Genomic DNA, 12,412 nt, shown 5'->3' with positions numbered 1-12,412 from the left:
GGATCTTACTGAAGCGAGCCACTGTATCTGGTTACAGACGTATTCGTGCATGTTTAGCTTTTAACATTTATTTTGCCCACAGTGTTGCTGGAAATGCCAGTTGATATCGATACAGTGTGGGATACAGAGCATGTGGGACCTCAATGATCAACAAGACAAACAGTGCACCTCCCTCCTTAACCAGAGATTTAAGAATTGAGAGATTAAGAGAAGGAAAGATAGATGAGGAAGCAGAGGGGCTTGGACAGGTTAGGAGACTGGGCAAAGAAGGGGCAGATGGAATACAATGTGGAAAAGTGTGAGGTTATGCACTTTGGAAGGAGGAATGGAGGACTAGACTATTTTCTAAATGGGAAAGTACTTAGGAAATCAGAAACACAAAAGGACTTGGGAGTCATTGTTCAAGATTCTCTTAAGGTTAACATGCAGGTTCAGTCAGCAGTTAGGAAGGCAAATGAAATGTTAGCATCCATGTCGAGAGGGCCAGAATACAAGAGCAGGGATGTACTTCTGAGGCTGTATAAAGCTCTGGTCAGACCCCATTTGGAGTATTGTGAGCAGTTTTGGGCCCCATATCTAAGGAAGGATGTGCTGGCCTTGGAAAGGGTCCAGAGGAGGTTCACAAGAATGATCCCCGGAATGAAAAGCTTGTCGTATGAGGAACGGTTGAGGACTCTGGGTCTGTACTCGTTGGAGTTTAGAAGGATGAGGGGGGATCTTATTGAAAGTTACAAGATACTGCGAGGCCTGGATAGAGTGGACGTGGAGAGGATGTTTCCTCTAGTAGGAAAACTAGAACTAGAGGGCACAACCTCAGGCTAAAGGGACGATCCTTTAAAACAGAGATGAGGAGGAATTTCTTCAGCCAGAGAATGGTGAATCTGTGGAACTCTTTGCCACAGAAGGCTGTGGAGGCCGGGTCATTGAGTGTCTTTAAGACAGAGATAGATAGGTTCTTGATGAATAAGGGGGTCAGGGATTATGGGGAAAAGGCAGGAGAATGGGGATGAGAAAAATATCAGCTATGATTGAATGGCGGAGCAGACTCGATGGGCCGAGTGGCCTAATTCTGCTCCTATGTTTTATCAGACTGAGACAGAATGAAAAAGGTTTAGAAAGCTAGTCAGGAAAATAATAGAAGTAAAATTCTGCAGATGCTGGAATCTGAAACAAAAACAGAAAATGCTGGAAGAGAATTTAAGAAGAATCTGAAGCAGCCATACGGAGCAGAAACATTAACTTTCTTTTCTTTCTCCACAGCTGCTGCTAAACCTGCTGACCTTTTACAGCATTTTCAGTTCCGAGTAAGGAAAGCAAATCTGATGTTTTCAAAATCTAAAGCAACTCATAACAAGGCTCTGAGCGAGAGCAGTTAACTGGCGATCATTTAACAATTATCACCATTAGCAGAAGGTACTCAATGCTATTATTAGACTTAACTTTGTTTCATCAGACTTAACTTTCAGGTTTACTTGGTAATTAATGTTCAAATTCAGTTTTCTCATGGGGAGTTAAGCACCAAATGCCGCTTTGGTGGAGTGACAGAAATCGATGATGAATTGGAGTTGAAAAGGTATCGTTTACTCGCCACAGATTTGCATGTCTGTCATTGTTCATACACCATCACTTTTTTCAGCAAAACACAGCCCCTTACCTTTCAATAAATCTCTTAATTAAAATGCCAGAACTGAGCAAACAGAAATTATGCATTACTCCAGTGTTAAAAAAAGGTCTGAAATTATGTTGAGGGCTTCTAGTCTCATTCGCACCTCAATCTGGTCGATGGAGTCGATGATTATGATGACACTGCCTTGGTGGCGTGCAGATAGTCTCTCCAGCCATCGAGGAAACTCTTCCAGTAACTTATTTGGATCCAGTGCTAGGGCAGACATGGACCATGAATGCTGCAACAGCTGGAAGTGAACAAGAAAATAACTCATGCATTATTACAGGCCACAGGTTGCACTCTGGCATGAAGCATGGCCCGACAAGAGAACAGACTGGAGGATAGACTATACAGAGGTGGGCAAGTGCACCTGACCTGCAGAACGCCAGGTTTCCAAATCATAGTGGACAACCCATGATTCCACGCTTTGAATTCCCCTCGGGAACACTCCACGCCAGGAGCACAGCCTTGCAAAATTAATCCTTCTATGAATAAAGACCATCCCATGGGTGAACAATTCAATTAGAAGCAATGCCCTTCGTGCAATGTCACAAAAGACGTGAAAATGCAGTGATTATTTACACAGAACGTGTAAATAGAAACTTTTTGAACTTTCTATCTGTGCCCTGACATTTTTCTGCTGCATTTTTCCTGATAATGAATGTTGTTGATCCTAATATAGTGGGATGCTCACAGTCAGGAGTTTAGTTACAAACTCAAACAAAACTGGCATTATTTTAACGAGCTAATGATAAGTGCAAAACCTAATGTAAAAGAATATACAGGCTGCAAAGAGATGTATTTTTTAAATCTGGTACAACGCTCTTGAACAAGAGAATATTGTAAATTCTCCAAGTTCAGGAAGCCATTGAGTTTTATTACAAAATATTTCTGATCAAAACATTTGTCCATTCAGCACTCATTTGGGCTACAGGCTGTTCTCAACTCAGTTATTTAACTCCAATTATCTGCTAATTCAACACAAGGTTCAGGAGGAGGAGCGAATCTCCAATCGACACAGAAACATAGAAGATAGGAGCAGGAGGAGGCCATTCGGCCCTTCGAGCCTGCTCCGCCATTCATCACCATCATGGCTGATCATCCAACTCAATAGCCTAATCCTGCTTTCCCCCCATAACCTTTGACCCCGTTCGCCCCAAGTGCTATATCCTTGAATACACTCAATCATAGAATCCCGACAGTGCAGAAGGAGGCCATTCAGCCCATCGAGTCCGCACAGGCAACAATCCCACCCCAGGCCCATAGCCCCACATATTTACCCATTTTTCCCTCTAACCTACGCATCCCAGGACACTAAGGGGCAATTTACCATGGCCAATCCACCTAACCTACACATCTTTGGACACTGAGGGACAATTTAGCATGGCCAATCCACCCAACCTGCACATCCCCGGACACCAAGGGACAACCTACCATGGCCAATCCACCCAACCTACACACCCCAGTTATGTTTTCTTCCATTTCTTAAACATCATACAAAGTTACATCAGATGTATCCAATTCTCTACCTTTACGGTGAGTCGTTTTATTATTAGCGCTGGTTCAGAGCTGGTGGACAGAGGCCTTCCCACAAAATGATATAAAATTAAGGCATTTGGGGAACACTTTTGCTGGTGTTCAATCCTGTAACAACAAAAGAAAATGTGAATAACAAATTAGAAACTTGAAACTCAGCATCATCGGCCACGTCCCCTTCACCTCCCCGGCATTTACAAAAAGGAGTAAAGAAGGGGCAACAAATCTGTTATTATCTAATAATTCTAGATTGGGAACATAACATAGAACATAGAACAGTACAGCACAGAACAGGCCCTTCGGCCCACGATGTTGTGCCGAGCTTTATCTGAAACCAAGATCAAGCTATCCCACTCCCTATCATCCTGGTGTGCTCCATATGCCTATCCAATAACCACTTAAATGTTCCTATAACACCAAGCATGAATTGCACTTCGGGTTTTGAGTTTATTTATTAGTGTCACAAGTAGGATTATATTAACACTGCAACGTTACTGTGAAAATCCACTAGTTGCCACACTCCGGCACCTGTTTGGGTACACTGAGGGAGAATTTAGCACGGCCAATGCACCTAACCAGCACGTCTTTCAGACTGTGGGAGGAAACCGGAGCACCTGGAGTAAACCCATGGGGAGAAGGTGCAGACTCCGCGCAGTCACCCGAGCTGCCCAGAATTGAACCCGGGTCCCTAGTGCTGTGAGGCAGCAGTGCTAACCGCTGTGCCACTGTTCCGAGGGTCACAACACGACTGTGCCTTTTCAGGGTAAGTGGAACGTAAAAACAGTTATTCTATGCCTTTTAGCTACATGTTCGGAAATGTAGAAGCAAAATACCGAAGATGCTGACAGGGTAGATGGTGAGATGTTTTCACTAGTGAGAGAGTCTCGAACAAGGGGACAATCGCTACAAGATAAAGGACCGGTCATTTAAAACTGAGGTGCGTAGAAATTTCTTCTCGCAGAGGGTGGTGAATCTCTGGAATTCTCTGCCCCAAAGGGTGGTGGAGGCTGGATCATTAGAAGTGTTTTAAATGGAGGTAGATAAATATTTGATAGATTGAGTAGGTCATGGGGAAATGGCACAGAAAAGGAGTTGAGGCCAGCATAGATCAGCCATGATTGTATTGAATGGCGGGTCAGGCTGGAAGGGCCTGGTGACCCACTCCTGCTTCTATTTCTTATGTTCTCGTGTGTTGTGTTCTTGTGAATTAAAAACAGAAAATTCTAATGAAAACATGGAAGTTTTAACTCAGTTTCTCTCCCCGCAGATGCTGTCTGACCTGCTGAGTATTTCCACCATTTTACTTCAGGACTGTGGGCGTGTTTTGTTTTCGCAAAATTTTTAAAAAGCTGACCAACTTGCATGAATTTAAAATCAAGTCGAGTGTGCAAAGTGTTTACTTCCAATTTAACAGCCCTCCCCCGCCCCCCTCACCACTTTCCAAGTAAAATAATAAAGTTTGCAATGGTCCGGCTGGAGAATACAGGACACACTACAGAATTTGAAGGAAGTAGAAATGTTTTATGAGTGTTAAAATACAAACGTACCATTTCGATAGCAGGAGAGATTTGCCAGAGCCCGGTCCACCTGACACAAGCAGCGGAGGGATCGGGGCAGGAGCTGTCACCAAATCATTCAGCCGGTCATAATACTAAAAGCAAGTGGCAACAAAGAGTAAAGAGCATTGTTTCGTGCGGGCTGAATTTCAATTTACACATCTGTGCCTCGAGGGCTCTTTTGTTTCTGAAAACTGTCACAAACGAACGAAAAATATGAACCAATGTATACACTGCATCGACAATTTACATCCTTAAACCTTCAGGCCCCGTGGGATTATTTGTGCAGTAGCAATTTGACAGGAAGCCAATGCACCGAAGGCCTGTGAAGTGAGATTTGTTTAACCTGAATTTTAATAATTTATTATATTTTACATTCTTACAGAAAACAGGTTTACAACTTGGAGTTGCAATGTTGGCATTTATTAACATATTAACAATGGAAAATGATATGCAATGAGTAAAGAATTAACCACCAATTTGACAATAATTTGTGTGCGTGAAATAATTAACCTACTCTTCACAGACAAGTTTACAATTTATTAGATACGGTGCACAGAATAAATCTTCCCAATTGTGCATAATTAATGACAATCTCCAAAATGCTAAGTAAAATAATTGGCTATACAATGTAGACAGCTTTTTGCGGGAGGAGTGCAGTGTAACCACATCCCTTGCCCATTGAAATCGTACCTCATTAATAGTTTACTCACAATAAATGCTGGAAGTGCTATCATAAGATCATAGTTCATTGAAATCCTACAGTGCAGGAGGAGGCCATTCGGCCCATCGAGTCTGCGCCAATAACAATCCCACTCCAAGCCCTATTCCCACAATGCCACACATTCACCCCGCTAATCCCTCTAACCTACACATCCTAGGACACTAAGGGGCAATTTTAGCATGGCCAATCAACCCAACCAGCACACCTTTCGGACTGTGGGAGGAAACCGGAGCGCCCGGAGGAAACCCACGCAGACACGGGGAGGACACGCAAACTCAGACAGTGACCTGAGGCTGGAGATCGAACCCGAGTCCCTGGAGCTGTGAGGCAGCAGTGCTAACCACTGTGCCACCGTGCTGCCCAGAGACCAGACTAAAATGAAAATAAATGAGTTTTTTTTTGACATGTTACCTACTAAGTGCATTTCAGGTTCATATTTTTAATAGTTAATAACAACTTGTATCGAAAAGAAAGCACAACTTGTAATTTATTGAACAATCGGACATTTTTATACAGACATTTTAATTGATTTTGCAATGTTCCCCATTGCATATTTTTGTTTGAACAAAGAACAATACAGCATAGGAACAGACCCTTCGGCCCTCCAAGCCTGCGCCGCTCATGTGCCCAACTAGACCATTCTTTTGTATCCCTCTATTCCCAGTCTGTTCATGTGGCTATCTAGATAAGTCTTAAATGATCCCAGCGTGTCTGCCTCAATCACCTTGCTTGGTAGTGCATCCCAGGCCCCCACCACCCTCTGTGTAAAATACGTCCCCCTAACAAATCCAAACCCCCTGGTTTGGATACCAGTCAGCACACAGTAGGTTAATATGCCTCATTCACATGGTCTGGACTGATGAACTCTTGCTTTCCCAAGCAAAATAAGATTCAGGTCCGGGGATAGCGAGTGCCCACAGCACAGAATTGTAAGCAATTTGATGCAAAATGATTGGGAGAGAAAAGTTGCAGCCTCACTTGAGAGAGGATGGCATTGATAGCCAAGTATGCTATTGTGCTGGGGTCAAGGTATTATATCTCACACTGAATTTTTATAAAATATATGTATATGTTCTCATGGCTAATTTCAAAAATTTTATAATTGAGCAATGACATTTTAAAATGGTTAAAGGCAGGTCTGGCTGTGACCCTCGAAGGATAGGAGCTATTTATCGGAGAAACCTGCACCTTGTCATCCCCAAAGATATATTGGTATATTAGCTGTCCTGTGGGCTGCAGAGCCCAAATTCAAATAGAAGTTATACAAAGATCATCTATATTTCAGAAGCCAGACCTGGCCAACTGGCACCAATTTGTCTGCTGGGACAAAGGACCTTGCTAACTCTCATTTTAAGACTTAATGGTTGGACCATTAATAATCTCAGGAACCCAGGCAAAGTGAGACACACCCTCTGTCAAAGTAAAGTGCAGAGCTGAGAATCATGTGGCATGACCCATCCAGGTGGAACCTGTAATATTGTCTTGTGGAGCAGCAGCTCAGAAAAGAGGCTCTGTCCAGGTTTGAATGTCTGGTCCCACCTACACTGTTTCTACTGGAACTTCCGAGCCATTGCTTACAAGACTAATTGAGCTCTGCGCACCTATCTCCTCGTGGAAGTCATCCCTACTGGAAAAGTGAATTATCCAGCATCAGTTTTCAACCTGCCAACCTCTGTGAAGGAACACACCATTGGGTTGGATTCTGGAATCTAGACACACGTGAAACAACAGTTCTTTTCTCAGTGGTCTTTACTCTGTAAATCTTTCCTTCTCTATCCCTGTGTTACTGGATGAATGGAAAGAGGCAACATTGTGACCCTCCTCCCACGTTTGATGTGTGTAAATACACTAATTCCTTTGTGTTCATCTTATCTCAACTTTGCCTTGAGGTTATTGATAGAAATTTCTATTTATGCTTTTGAATGGGTGATGAGCGGAGAAATAAGGACTGTTTATATTAAACCCCCCTCCTGTCCATAATAGTATATTGTTGAGGTAAAATATTGAGAACTTTACAAGTTAACCTATTTTATTACCAGTCCAGCAAGCATCGGGTGATACCACATGGGTTGAAATTATACCATGATACTAATAATAGAGGTAATTGTATTTACATGAAATTGTTTTCTGTTATTTTAAACTTAAGACATTGAGCAGCTATTTAGCCAAAACCATCAGGTATGGCTTTACTTATCACCTCAATCATTGCCTTTTTGGGATCTTATCATGCATAAAATAGCTGCCATTTTTGTCTATAATGCTATCACTGTATTTCAAATTCATTCAATACGTGAAGCACTTTGATGCCAGAAGACTTGATATTTCACATCAATAAGCTAACACATTTGTTATTCACATTACCCATGAATGGGCTGCGCAAACACACAAATTCACTTTAAAAAAGGGTGAAGGAACCCAAGTGAACATGACAAGTTTCAACTCAATCCGTGTCAGACAAAAAAATTAACATGACTTTGGACACTCTCACTCAAACAAGGCAAAGTCTTGACAATCACACTGGTTTAATAATGAATCCTCTTTACAGGGTACAAGTGTAATGCCACTTAAGGCAATCTGCCATGTTGCATCCGTCCCAAGTTATCTAACCTGCATACTGTAAAAGGAGGAAATAATTCCAACCCACTTATCTTGATGACCACAAGTTTTATTTATATTGCATTTTAAATTACAATTTATATGCTGCCGTTATGTTTTTAATTCTGTTTTACTGCGATGGTTATGTGATTTAACATGAGCCTAAAGCAAGCAATACCTTCTCAAATCCCAATTCACAGGTTGATCCAACTGCTGCTTGAAAAGCTTCCAACTGTTCCTGCTCATCATGAACGTCCCATATTGCATCTCCAAAGTCCTCCTCTTCCCAGTTGGTGGAATCATCCTCAATTCCCGAATCTTTGTTTTCAAGGTCCGTGCTTTCCCAACCCAGCAATTCCTAGACCAAGGAAGAAGGACGTTAATAAAGACGTGAGGCTGATCGCTCCTCCTTGGTCATCATTGTTGCTGCGGAGGAATAAAGATCATGAAACACAGAATGATGCACTTCAAAATGTGAAGAATTCACATTTGTTTCAAATTTAAATTCAGCATGTCCACTACAACTCTCACCAACTTTTACAGATGCACCAGAGAAAGCATCCTTTCTGGTTGTATCACAGCTTGGTATGGCTCCTGCTCTGTCCAAGACCGCAAGAAACTATAAATGGTCATGAACAAAGCCCAATCCATCACACAAACCAGCCCCCCCATCCACTGACTCGGTCTACACTTCCCGCTGCCTCAGCAAAGCAGTCAGCATAATTAAGGACGCCACACACCCTCGACATTCTCTCTTCCACCTTCTTCCGTCAGAAGAAAAATACAAAAGTCTGAAGTCACGTACCTACTGACACAAGAACAGCTTCTTCCTGCTGCCATCAGATTTTTGAATGGACCTACCTTGCATTAAGTTGATTTTTCTCTACACCCTAGCTATGACTGTAACACTAACATTCTTCACCCTTTCCTTTCCTTCTCTATGAACGGTATATTTTGTCTGTACAGCGTGCAAGAAGCTATACTTTTCACTTTAGTATATTAATAATAAATCAAATCTATAAAGAAAATTCTACATTCACTAAGTCAATAGAGTTTGATCTGTACTGCACCTGTTTAATGATCCTTTCAACTTGGGAAAATACTTTTTTTGCTCCCTCTTCTGCACTTCCATCGTGCTCAATGATCTAAAAGAACACAAGAAAATCTTGATATTTCAGTAAATGAATGATTACAGCCCTGTGCAATATTGTGCATCTAGACCTTTAATAGGCTTCGTCAAGGTGTCACACAGAAAGCTCCGACACAAGGTTGAGTTTTATGGTTCAAGCAACATCCAAGGGAAAACAACAGTCAACACTAAGTTGGTCCTTCACAGATGCTGCCTGACCTGCTGAGTGTTTCCAGCTAATTTTTCTTCCCAGCAGATTTTAATCATTTTTTAAAAAAAATTTCATTCATTTGTGGGACATGGGTGTCGCTGGCTGGCCAGCATTTATTGCCCTTCCTTAGTTGCCCTTGAACTGAGTAGCTTGCTTGGCCATTTCAGAGGGAAGTGGAGAGTCAACCACATTGCTGTGGCTCTGGAGTCACATGTAGGCCAGACCAGGTAAGGACGGCAGATTTCCTTCCCTAAAGGATATTAGTGAGCCAGATGGGTTTTTCCAACAATCGACAATGGTTTCATGGTCATCAGTAGATTCTTACTTCCAGAATTTTTTTTATTGAATTCAAATTCCGGGGACCTGGGTTCGAATCCCGCCACGGGACATAAGAACATTAGCTGAGTTTCTGGATTAATAGTCTAGCGATAATACCACTAGGCCATTGCCTCCCCATTGAGTTCTGTGCAATTGGCAAGCAGATTTTAGTTTGGATAAGGGACTGCTTGCATTCCCAAAGACGGTCACTAAACGTAATTATTCTGCACAGAGGCCACTTTCTAGTTGTGTCAATGTTACAATGCCTGTTTGTTATTTTGTCAACAAATTAGATGGAAGCACTGAGGGAAACTACGCAGGAGTTTGAGGTTAACTACAACAACTTCCGTTTATTAGGCACATTTAACATGGAAAACCTCCCACCTTAATTCAAGTAGGGCAAAATTTTATGGCCCTTTCCACTGGCGGGAATTTATGGTGCCGCCAAAGTCAATGAATCTTTGGCTGGCTCGCCGCATTTTTAGAGCCCTGCCCCCACCGCGGCAACGCTGGAACATTCTGTCCCTAATTATACACAAGGAGGTGAACTGAAGGGCGATTAGAGAAATGAACAGAGAGCTTGTTTTGAGGAGGATCTTAAAGGAGGAGGTAGGTTTAAGGAAGGAATTTATGATTGTGGAGCCCAGATTTCTCAACTCATGGGTAATGGTGGGGTCAAAGATGGATGGGCGGGGGAGCTGGGGTAACTAAGGCACAAGAGACAAGTGTCAGAGGCATGAGGAATTCTGGTGGCGTGAGGGGGCAATGAGTGAGGCGTTGTAGGTGCGGAGGCGTCAGGAGGTAGCGTTGTGCCAGGCCATAAAGGAATTTAAACACAAGAATGAGAATTTTAAATTGCAGGGTTTCAGTAACTGGGAAGCGTAGAGGGTTAACAAGGACAGGAGGGGTTGAGAGAGTGGGATTTGGGTGCTGGATAGGAAAGCACGTAACCTTGGCTGAGATAACGTCAACACACACTGTAGAGTGGCAGGTCAGCCAAAAAACAAAATTGCAGTACTTGTGATTGGAGATGGCATAGACACGGCTGAGGGTTGTTGAGGCCAGAGTGGAAAGAGGGAATGTCAGAGGTGGAAATAGGCAGTTATTGTGAGAGAGAGCAGATATGTAAGGGCATTTCCAAGCGTTTATACACCAACGCAAGGCTGTGTGCTCACAGCTGTTGAGCAAGAGGAGGACTTGGGGCTGATAATGCATGTTACCAAAAAACAGGTGACCAATACCTTGCAGGTCATTAAACGTCATTGAATATGGTAATTAGGATGTATTCCAGGTCTTAGAATCTTCGAATCTTAGAAATCCTACAGCACAGAAAGAGGCCATTCGGCCCATCGAGTCTGCACCAACCACAATCCCACCCAGGCCCTACCCCCATATCCCTACATATTTACCCACTAATCCCTCTAACCTACGCATCCCAGGACACTAAGGGCAATTTTTTAGCATGGCCAATCAACCTAACCCGCACATCTTTGGACTGTGGGAGGAAACCGGAGCACCCGGAAGGAAACCCACGCAGACACAAGGAGAATGTGCAAACTCCACACAGACAGTGACCCGAGCCGGGAATCGAACCCAGGTCCCTGGAGCTGTGAAGCAGCAGTGCTAACCACTGTGCTACCGTGCCGCCCACAAATTAAACATAGAAAAAATGTCTATTGTTGGACAGACTTAATGGGCCAGGTGATTTTTTTTCCAATCATTTCTCATCTGTTTGTACACTTTATGCATTTAACACAAGTGCATGAGGTACATCTTCATCTAGTTATTAACCATGCTTCCACCAATGTTTACTATATGCAAAACAGTGAATTCCTTCATGCTGAAATTACGACGCACACAGAGTTCAGCCAGATCTCAGAAAAGCTGTGTCGAATTCATAACAGCAAGTCCGAAAGGCGTGCTCATAGTTTTCACAGATCAGAACACTCCTAGTCCTTCCTACGTACATTCATGCATATTCAATTGTACAAGTGGAAAAGATATAACATTTAGTAACATTTGTACAACTTAGTAATATATAACATTTGTTTAGAAAATGCATACCATAAATTCATCCAGGCTGCATCAAAACACAAATGTTTGAACGTTATTTTAGACATGTGAAAATTAAACGTAAAGCACAGTTGCCCCAGTTCCTCCATTTTTAATATCATAGTTGCAGTTTTTTTTAGCTAATCAAATTTATTGAATGCACCAAATTGCTTTAATCTGTCTCACCACATTGCGGTTTCTTTGAACACCACAATTAGTCTCTTTGAACCACTTGTTTCTCTGTCATTTCCTTTCTGCCTGTGTGTGTTAGTGTGTACGCAGCCTCAACACAAATGCAGATTGCAGATAATATTTCTATTGTCTGCCTTTGATTAGAAGGGAATTCAAACTTCTTTTTTAAATGTTTCCCATGTTTCATGAAGACAAATGTTCTGAATTGTTGATAAGCCGAAGGACAACATAAGGTTGTGTTTTATTGTCGTCAACCAGCACTTTTCTCTATTCACGGAGTTCATCTAAATGAGCCACCATCGAGACAAACAAGACAGTACAAGTATAAGACTACTCTGTCCATGCTTCATTCACCCTGCTTGCATTTAAAAAGTTTAAAAAGCTCAAAATCTAAGGCTTTATTCCTGCTCGTCTCTCTTCCTTCACTGGAGGC

The 12,412-nt window shown here is 42.4% G+C and overlaps 1 protein-coding gene across 2 annotated transcripts in view; it reads right to left on the bottom strand.

The window, feature by feature from the left end:
* The window catches only part of nphp3 (nephronophthisis 3), a 63,384-nt gene that overhangs the window by 29,552 nt on the left and 21,420 nt on the right, over positions 1 to 12,412 (bottom strand). For both annotated transcript variants that reach the window (XM_078199287.1, XM_078199294.1), the window contains 5 exons: positions 9,148 to 9,222; positions 8,256 to 8,435; positions 4,750 to 4,853; positions 3,196 to 3,310; positions 1,770 to 1,913 (listed from right to left, as the gene is read on the bottom strand). In XM_078199287.1, coding sequence (XP_078055413.1) covers positions 1,770 to 1,913; positions 3,196 to 3,310; positions 4,750 to 4,853; positions 8,256 to 8,435; positions 9,148 to 9,222 — 618 coding nt within the window. The remainder of the gene's footprint in view (positions 1 to 1,769; positions 1,914 to 3,195; positions 3,311 to 4,749; positions 4,854 to 8,255; positions 8,436 to 9,147; positions 9,223 to 12,412) is intronic.

Source organism: Mustelus asterias, chromosome 2 (genome assembly GCF_964213995.1).
Source record: "Mustelus asterias chromosome 2, sMusAst1.hap1.1, whole genome shotgun sequence".
Lineage (NCBI taxonomy): Eukaryota > Metazoa > Chordata > Chondrichthyes > Carcharhiniformes > Triakidae > Mustelus > Mustelus asterias.
This window is presented reverse-complemented; position numbering and strand designations above follow the sequence as displayed.